At 39.0% G+C, this 10609-nt stretch overlaps 1 protein-coding gene across 8 annotated transcripts in view; it reads left to right on the plus strand.

Moving 5' to 3' along the window:
- Window positions 1-10609, plus strand: part of LOC133576895 (protocadherin alpha-C2-like) — a 194096-nt gene that overhangs the window by 79258 nt on the left and 104229 nt on the right. The window contains exon 1 of one of the 8 annotated variants that reach the window (XM_061930275.2): window positions 4992-7928. The exons of 5 other annotated variants lie outside the window; for them this stretch is intronic. In XM_061930275.2, the coding sequence (XP_061786259.1) occupies window positions 5535-7928 (2394 nt within the window). In that variant the 5' untranslated portion in view covers window positions 4992-5534. Of the gene's footprint in view, window positions 1-4991; window positions 7929-8519 lie in introns of those variants that run through there. 2 more of the 8 variants (XM_072912475.1, XM_061930271.2) reach the window with 2 other exon arrangements.

The following is a 10609-nucleotide window of genomic DNA, read 5'->3' on the forward strand; positions in this document are numbered from 1 at the left end:
CTGATACTTCAAAACCCTTATTTTGATGAGTTTAGAGGCAAATAGTGTGTGGATTATGTGCTTATGAGTATAATGGCACTCATTTGTAGCAACCTAATTTGCAAATGTCATGTGTTCCTTCTCTGTGTAGTGTTTGAATTATCTTTAAGGAAAATATGAAGTCTTAATATGAAATTAGTTCCCAAGAGACAAATATGAGACATGTTGTTAGCTATGGAGTGTGGTTCACTTAGTGTAAAATAAAAAAATAAAAAAATCACAATTGCAAGCATGTATTTCTCATATGTGTACTTATGGCTAAGAACCACTAGAGGGCAATATAGACCATGATATTGATGATTGGTCTGGACTCCTCCCAGAGAGGAGGACGTCGGTCCCCTCCGAGTGAAACAAAGAGATTTGTCAGTGAGAGAGGAGATCACGACAAGCATTTTTCGTCTGCACTGTCTGTCGATATATTTGTTTTATTTTGGATACACAATTTCGCCAAGTGTTGGGCATCTTTTCTTTATGCCTTACGTGGATATATGGAACGATGAATACTGCAGGAAGATGGAGATCAGTGCGGATGTTTGTGCTCTTTGTGCTGCTGGAGTGTTACTGGGAAGCGGTGTGCGGCCAGCTCTCTTACTCTGTGGCGGAGGAGGTGAATGTGGGGACCGTTGTGGGGAACATTGCTAAGGATTTGAACCTAAACGTCCAGGATTTGGAGTCCCGCATGTTTCAGATCGTTGCAGGAGGCAAGAAGAAATATTTGGAGGTAAACCTTAAGACTGGAGTCCTCTATGTTAATGAGAGAATAGATCGAGAGGAACTGTGTGGAGACCAATCCAAATGTTCACTCAGTGTGGAGGCTGTGATTAATAATCCGTTAAAACTGTACCATGTTGAAATCACAATATTAGACGTAAATGACAATTATCCTTCGTTTTTTCCACAATTTGAGATGTTGAACATTACTGAGAACACAGCAGTGGGAACTAAATTCCCTCTGCATCCACCTCATGACGCAGATGTTGGTAAAAATACAATAAATTCATACAAGCTCAGTCAAAATGACAATTTTATTCTTGAGTCACAGAAAGGAGAAATTGCAACGCCAGAATTAGTGCTTCAGAGGCTTTTAGACCGAGAAAGACAGTCCATGATCACACTCACATTGACTGCTATTGATGGAGGAACACCAGCTAAATCAGGAACTATGACTATTGTTGTCAATGTATTGGATACAAATGACAATGCTCCTGTATTCAGTCAAAGTCTTTACAAAGCTACAATATATGAGAATATTAAAATTGGCACGTCAATAATAACATTAAATGCTACTGATTTAGATGCGGGACAGCATGGACAAGTCATGTATTATTTCACTGCAGGAGGAAGAGATAAACAAACAAATATGTTCTCAATTGATGAAAAAAATGGAACTGTAACAAACAAACAAAATATTGACTTTGAAGAAATTAATAGATTTGAGCTTAGAGTAAAAGCCAGAGATGGAGGTTCTCCTCCGCAAACATCTCACACCAAACTTTTAATAGAAGTTTTAGATGTCAATGACAATGCCCCTGAAATTTCAGTGACATCATTGTTAAACACAGTGAAAGAAGATGCAGCAATTGGAACTGCCATTGCAATTGTCTCTGTGCTGGACAAAGATGGAGGTAAAAATGGTATGGTGCACAGTAAAATCAACAACAATGTGCCTTTTAAACTCGAGTCAAATTATAAGAATTCATATTCTTTAGTTGTTGATGGTCCTCTTGACAGAGAGAGTGTAACTATGTACACTATTAGCATCACTGCAACGGATGAAGGAAGTCCACCTCTGTCCAACACCAGTCTTATTAATGTGCACATCTCAGATGTTAATGACAACCCGCCTCATTTCTCAGAGCCAATCATTAATGTTTACATCAAAGAAAATAGACCACCAGGAGCAGTAATTCATAGAGTGACTGCAGTTGATGACGACATTGATCAAAATGGGCAAGTGAGTTATTCATTTGTACAAAGTAGCACTGACTCAATGCCATTAACTACAATGATAAACATCAACTTAGAGGGAGATATAGTCAATTTGCAGTCGTTTGACTATGAGAAGTTAAAGACGTTTCAGTTCAAAGTTCAAGCCACAGACTCTGGTGTTCCTCCACTCAGCAGCAACGTGACTGTGCATGTTTTTATCTTGGATGAGAATGACAACAGTCCCACTATTCTGGCGCCCTATTCTGAGCACAGTTCCGTTAACAGTGAGAGCATCCCATATTCTGCTGAAGCGGGATACTTTGTGGCAAAGATCAGGGCTGTAGACGCGGACTCTGGATACAATGCACTGCTCTCCTATCACCTGTCTGAGCCCAAAGGCAACATCAACCTCTTCCGGATCGGAACCAGCACCGGGGAGATTCGCACCAAGAGGAGAATGAGTGACAATGACTTGAAAAGTCACCCCTTGGTGGTGTCGGTTTGTGATCATGGTGAAGCCTCCCTGTCAGCTACTGTGTCTATTGATGTGGTGGTGCTTGAAAGCACAGCTGACATCCACACTCAGTTCAGACATGTGCCCATAAAGGAGGAGAACTTCTCGGACTTACACCTGTACCTGCTCATCGCCATTGTGGCCGTGTCGCTCATCTTTCTGCTCAGCCTCATCACTTTAATAGCCGTCAGATGCCACAGACAGACGGACGGCACTTTCGGCAGGTACGGTGCCCCGATGATCACCACCCATCCTGACGGGAGCTGGTCTTACTCCAAAGCTACTCAGCAGTATGACGTGTGTTTCAGCTCAGACACACTCAAGAGTGACGTAGTGGTTTTCCCCGCACCCTATCCACCTGTAGATGCTGAATTAATCAGTATCAATGGAGGAGACACCTTTACCAGGACTCAGACTTTACCTAACACTGATAAGGTGAGTCCAATACACATCCTCTGGCTTTCATTTATATCACCGTAGATGTGTTGATATATTGTTTTGAATAGTTTGAGGGAAAATAACATGTCTACACTGAGAACAGTCATGTCCCTTCTTCTATCCCTTGCACTGAGAATGATTTCAAACGCTGTGCTTTGTCTCTCCAATTATATATATATAGGGATATATGGGAGATGTACATTATATATTTCAGACAGTTACTTTTAGTGATTAATTTAAAGTTATAAAACATGAAGTTATATTGGTATTCGTCCTTCTTACAACTGTAACATCTTAGTCATTATGTTTTGTCAGTCACCTATAAACCTGTTGGTTGCCATGTTGCCTAAGATAAAGTCAAATAGGTGCTTTATTATTGTACATGTTTGTTTGTTTGTTTTTTACAAAGCACAGAGAAGGTTAGATGAGTAAAGCTGTTGGTGGATACAAAGGTGTTTAATGAAATATACATACCAATTCATGCGAACTTACATTGCCTATGCTTTACTAGTATTGTCCAAATAGTGAATAAAAAACAATTGATCATTTTACTATACAAATGTTGAGGAATTTTACGCTAGACCTCACAGTGTTGGTTATTATTGTACATGTCCCTATCTACGGTGCTGATTATGTGTTGTTTTTAATAAGACTAAAAAATGTGATCTGCATGGAAGACAAAAATGGATTAATAGAAAATCATTTTAGACACAGTCTACGCTTGTTACACAGTGTGATACTTCAAAACCCCTTTTTTTGATTTTAAAGGGAAATAGTGTGTTGGGTTGTAATGTTTATGAGTATAATGGCACTAAATGTTATAACAACCACATTTGTAAATGTTTTCTTCTTTGTATAGTATTTGGCTTCCCTTAAAGGGGAACATTATCACCAGACCTATGTAAGCGTCAATATATACCTTGATGTTGCAGAAAAAAAGACCATATTTTTTTAAATCGATTTCCGAACTCTAAATGGGTGAATTTTGGCGAATTAAACGCCTTTCTAATATTTGCTCTCGGAGTTGTGACGTCACATCGGGAAGCAATCCGCCATTTTCTCAAACACCGAGTCAAATCAGCTGTGTTATTTTCCGTTTTTTCCGACTGTTTTCCGTACCTTGGAGACATCATGCCTCGTCGGTGTGTTGTCGGAGGGTGTAACAACACGAACAGGGACGGATTCAAGTTGCACCAGTGGCCCAAAGATGCGAAAGTGGCAAGAAATTGGACGTTTGTTCCGCACATTTTACCGACGAAAGCTATGCTATGACAGAGATGGCAAGAATGTGTGGATATCCTGCGACACTCAAAGCAGATGCATTTCCAACGATGAAGTCAAAGAAATCTGCCGCCATTGAATCTGCCGGAGTGTGTGAGCAATTCAGGGACAAAGGACCTCGGTAGCACGGCAAGCAATGGCGGCAGTTTGTTCCCGCAGACGAGCGAGCTAAACCCCCTGGATGTCTTGGCTCACACCATCCCTTATGCCACCGAAGATGATCAAGAGAAGAATATCGACCCTAGCTTCCCTGGCCTGCTGACATCAACTCCAAAACTGGACGGATAAGCTTTCAGGAAAAGAGAGCGAATGAGGGTATGTCTACAGAATATATTAATTGATGAAAATTGGGCTGTCTGCACTCTCAAAGTGCATGTTGTTGCCAAATGTATTTCATATGCTGTAAACCTAGTTCATAGTTGTTAGTTTCCTTTAATGCCAAACAAACACATACCAATCATTGGTTGGAAGGCGATCGCCGAATTTGTCCTCGCTTTCTCCCGTGTCGCTGGCTGTCGTGTCGTTTTCGTCGGTTTTGCTTGCATACGGTTCAAACCGATATGGCTCAATAGCTTCAGTTTCTTCTTCAATTTCGTTTTCGCTACCTGCCTCCACACTACAACCATCCGTTTCAATACATGCGTGATCTGTTGAATCGCTTAAGCCGCTGAAATCCGAGTCTGAATCCGAGCTAATGTCGCTATATCTTGCTGTTCTATCCGCCATGTTTGTTTGTGTTGGCATCACTATGTGACGTCACAGGAAAATGGACGGGTGTATATAACGATGGTTAAAATCAGGCACTTTGAAGCTTTTTTTAGGGATATTGCGTGATGGGTTAAATTTTGAAAAAAACTTTGAAAAATATAATAAGCCACTGGCAACTGATTTTTAATGGTTTCTACCATTCTGAAATTGTGATAATGTTTCCCTTTAAAAAATACCATTTAGTCTTAATTTACAATGAATCCCGAAGAGACACATAAGAAACAAATGACATAAAATGTGGTTCTATTAGTGTAAAAGTAAATAGATAATGTATAATTGCAGGCAAGTACTGTATTGTATTGCCTTGATGGTGTTGTGTGTACTTATGGAAGGTGACCACTGGAGGGTGATACAGATCACGATATTGTAAAAACGTTTGTGTGTTGGTCTGGACTCCTCCCAGAGAGGAGGACGTCAGTCCCCTCCTAGTGAAACAAAGAGATTAGTTGCTGAGAGAGAAGACCTCGGCAAGCATTTTTGTCTGCATGTCTGTCGACATATTTCCTCTATTTTTGGATATATATTTTCGGAGGGTGTTGGTCACTCTTTTTTATGCCTTTAGTGGATGTATGGAATGATGACTACTGCAAAAAGATGGAGCTCAGTGCGGATTTTTGTGCTCTTTGTGCTGCTGGAGTGTTACCGGGAAGCGGTGTGCGGCCAGCTCTCTTACTCTGTTGCCGAGGAGGTGAATGTGGGGACTTTTGTGGGGAATATTGCTAAGGATTTGAACCTAAACGTCCAGGATTTGGAGTCTCGCATGTTTCAGATCGTTTGGACTGGCAAGAAGAACTATTTGGAGGTAAACCTAAAGACTGGAGTCCTCTATGTTAATGAGAGAATAGATCGAGAGGGACTGTGTGGAGACCAATCCAAATGTTCACTCAGCGTAGAGGCTGTGATCAATAATCCGTTGAAACTGTATCGAATTGAGATCATAATATTAGATGTAAATGACAATTATCCTGTATTTATTAGCAAAATGCAAGTGTTAAATATCACAGAAAACACAGAGGTGAGCACACAATTTCCTCTGCATGCGGCTCTTGATGCAGACGTTGGTAAAAATACAGTAAATTCATACAAGCTCAGTCAGAATGAACATTTCTCTCTCGATGTACATAAGGGAGAAAGTGGAACTCCAGAGTTAGTGCTTCAGAAGCTTTTAGACAGAGAGAAACAGTCCATGATCAAACTCACATTGACTGCTACTGATGGGGGAACACCAGCTAAATCAGGAACTATGACTATTGTTGTCAATGTACTGGACATTAATGATAACACTCCTGTATTCAGCCAACAGATATATAAAGCTAGTGTGTATGAAAATATTGACATAGGTACATCGATAATAACACTAAATGCCACTGACTTAGATGCAGGACAAAATGGGCAAGTGATTTATTCTTTCAGTGAAGTGGGCAGAGGGAAACAGAATGGTTTATTTGCTATTGACAAAGCAAGTGGAACTGTTACAAACATAAAACAATTAAACTTTGAAGCCAAGAATCGCTTTGATATCCGAGTACAAGCCACTGATAGGGCTGTTTTTCCGAGGATTTCACACACCAAATTATTAATAGAAGTTTTAGATGTCAATGACAATGCCCCTGAAATTTCAGTGACATCATTGTTAAACACAGTGAAAGAAGATGCAACAATTGGAACTGCCATTGCAATTGTAAATGTGTTGGACAAAGACGGAGGTAAAAATGGTTTGGTGCACAGTGAAATTAACAACAATGTGCCTTTTAAACTCGAGTCAAATTATAAGAATTCATATTCTTTAGTTGTTGATGGTCCTCTTGACATAGAGAGTGTATCTATGTACACTATTAGCATCACTGCAACTGATGAAGGGAGTCCACCTCTGTCTAGCAACAGTGTTATTAATGTGCACATCTCAGATGTTAATGACAACCCACCTCATTTCTCAGAGCCAATCATTAATGTTTACATCAAAGAAAATAGTCCACCAGGAGCAGTAATTCATAGAGTGACTGCAGTTGATGATGACATTGATCAAAATGGGCAAGTGAGTTATTCATTTTTACAAAGTAGCACTGACTCCATGCCACTAACTACAATGATAAACATCAACTCGAAGGGAGATATAGTCAATTTGCAGTCGTTTGACTATGAGAAGTTAAAGAAGTTCCAGTTTAAAGTTCAGGCCACAGACTCTGGTGTTCCTCCACTCAAAAGCAACGTAACTGTCAACTTTTTTATCCTGGATGAGAATGACAACAGTCCCACCATTTTAGCGCCCTATTCTGAGCACAGCTCCATTAACAGTGAGAGCATCCCCTACTCTGCTGAAGCGGGATACTTTGTGGCAAAGATCAGGGCTGTAGACGCAGACTCTGGATACAATGCACTGCTCTCCTACCACCTGTCTGAGCCTAAAGGCAGCAACAACCTCTTCCGGATCGGAACCAGCACCGGGGAGATTCGCACCAAGAGGAGAATGAGTGACAATGACCTGAAAAGTCACCCGTTAGTGGTGTCGGTTTGTGATCATGGAGAAGCCTCCCTGTCAGCTACTGTGTCTATTGATGTGGTGGTGCTTGAAAGCACAGCTGAGATCCACACTCAGTTCAGACATGTGCCCATAAAGGAGGAGAACTTCTCGGACTTACACTTGTACCTGCTCATCGCCATTGTGGCCGTGTCGCTCATCTTTCTGCTCAGCCTCATCACTTTAATAGCCGTCAGATGCCACAGACAGACAGACGGCACTTTCGGCAGGTACGGCGCCCCCATGATCACCACCCATCCTGACGGGAGCTGGTCTTACTCCAAAGCTACTCAGCAGTATGACGTGTGTTTCAGCTCAGACACACTTAAGAGTGACGTAGTAGTTTTCCCCGCCCCCTATCCACCTGTAGATGCTGAACTGATCAGTATTAATGGAGGAGACACCTTTACCAGGACTCAGACTTTACCTAACACGGACAAGGTAAGTCAATATTTTAATTTAGATGTCACAGATCTTTGGGTTATTCACTTGAATAAGTTGAAGGGAAATTATATATGTTTTCAGTGACAGTGGGCATGTCCCAAGTATGCAGATTTACAAAAAAAAAAAAATATTCAAAGCAGAAGTATTAATTAGTATTATATATTATATATATATATATATATATATATATATATAAATATATATATATATATATATATATATATATATATATATATATATAAATATATATATATATATATATATATATATATATATATATATATATATATATAATGTGTATATATATATATATATATATATATATATTATGTATATATATATATATATATATATATATATATATATATATATATATATATATATATATAGTATTATAAGTATTAATTAGTAATAGGGAAACACTTTTACCAGGTGTCAAAAAACATGTTCTTGCATTATTAAGGGAGGCACGCTGTTTTTCGTCTTTCTATAGTATCATATATTATCGATGATATAAAACATATAGGGACTATTGTATTTTTATTTTTTTTAAATATGAACCGCTAGTCGCTCCTTGTGTTTGTTACAACTGTACTTTCTTTGTTGGTTAGTTGTTTTTTTATCATTATTAATGTAAACACAGATAAAGTCAAAGAGCATAACAGACTTTACTTACAGTATTGTTTGCCAAATACTGACAAAGTAAGACGATTGTTCTTTTCAATAGAAATCATGTTTAAGTGAATAAACAATACTGTTTACAAGTGCATATCAATTGCATTGTAACAGCCATACTCCAAGTAGTGATTTTATATTTGCATACAATAATTGATGATTCCACTATCATCTACTTTTGAGTGATGAATTGACAGCGATGTTGTGTTGAATTTATTTGTTGCAGTCCGTGGGACTGATCGCATACTGAGTTCTCACGACTAAAAACACAATTATACTCCTACATTGTAGAGACAAACGGATCATTGATAATCAATAGAAACATACTGCTTTAACAACAATATGATACACCAGATCCTGCATGGATTTGAATGTGTTGGTTTATTTAAATTAAATAATTGTGATCATTACTTGTAATTGAGAATGGTGCAATCTTTTGGTTTAGGAAAAAAATAAATTGTAAATGTAATGATTTTTTTTTCCTCTGGAGCTTGTATTTTAGCCACAAAAACAATACTAATAGATCCTAAATGACAAATTCTGAAATTGCCAACAAAATAAATAAACGTGCTTACTTTTATAGAATGTGACTTTATCAATGCAAAAGTTTAAAAAAAATTGGTGCAAGCAAGTACTGTATGGTAGTGTCGTGTTGGTGTCACATGTAGTTATGACAAGTGTCCACTAGAGGACGATATAGACCGTGATACTGTAAAAATATATTCGGTTGGTCTGGACTCCTCCCAGGTAGGAGGGTGTCATTCCCAACCAAGTGAAACAAAGAGATTACACAGTGAGAGAGAAGACCTCGACACGCATTTTTTACTGCACTGTCTGCTGACAGATTTCTTCTATTTTGGATATATATTTTCGTACGGTATTTGGCTATACTCAGTATATGCCTTATGTGGATATATGGAACGATGAATGCTTCAGGAAGATGGAGACCAGTGCGGATGTTTGTGCTCTTTGTGCTGCTGGAGTGTTACTGGGAGGCGGTGTGCAGCCAGCTCTCTTACTCTGTGGCGGAGGAGGTGAATGTAGGGACCGTTGTGGGGAACATTGCGAAGGATTTGAACCTGAACGTGCATGATTTGGAGTCCCGCCTGTTTCAGATTGTTGCAGGAGGCAAAAGGAAATATTTGGAGGTAAACCTAAAGACTGGAGTCCTCTATGTTGATGAGAGAATAGATCGAGAGGAACTGTGTGGAGATCAATCCAAATGTTCACTCAGTGTGGAGGCTGTGATTAATAATCCTTTAAAACTGTACCGTATTGAAATCATTATATTAGACGTAAATGACAACAACCCTTCATTTTCTAGCCAGTTTCAATTGTTAAATGTTAGTGAGAACACAGCAGTGGGAACTAAATTCCTCCTGCATCCTGCTCATGACGCAGACGTTGGTAAAAATACAGTACATTCATACAAGCTCAGTCAAAATGAACATTTGTCTCTTGAGTCGCAAAAAGGAGAAAGTGCGACGCCAGAATTAGTGCTTCAGCGGCTTTTAGACCGAGAAAAACAGCCCGTGATTTCACTCACGTTGACTGCTATTGATGGAGGAACACCAGCTAAATCAGGAACTATGACTATTATTGTCAATGTACTGGACATTAATGACAATGCTCCTGTATTCAGTCAAAGTCTATACAAAGCTACAATCTATGAGAATGCTGAAATTGGCACATCAATAATAACATTAAACGCTACTGATTTAGATGCAGAACAAAACGGACATGTGTTCTATTTTTTCAATGCAGGAGGAAGAGAGAAACAAACAAATATGTTCTCTATTGATGAAAAAACCGGAACAGTAAGAAACAAAAAAAATATTGATTTTGAAGAAACAAATGCATTTGAGCTTAGAGTCCAAGCTAGAGATGGAGGCTCTTCCCCCTTAACCTCTCACACCAAATTATTAATAGAAGTTTTGGATGTCAATGACAATGCCCCTGAAATTTCAGTGACATCATTGTTAAACACAGTGAAAGAAGATGCA

The sequence above is a fragment of the Nerophis lumbriciformis genome, linkage group LG36 (assembly GCF_033978685.3).
Source record: "Nerophis lumbriciformis linkage group LG36, RoL_Nlum_v2.1, whole genome shotgun sequence".
Classification (NCBI taxonomy): domain Eukaryota; kingdom Metazoa; phylum Chordata; class Actinopteri; order Syngnathiformes; family Syngnathidae; genus Nerophis; species Nerophis lumbriciformis.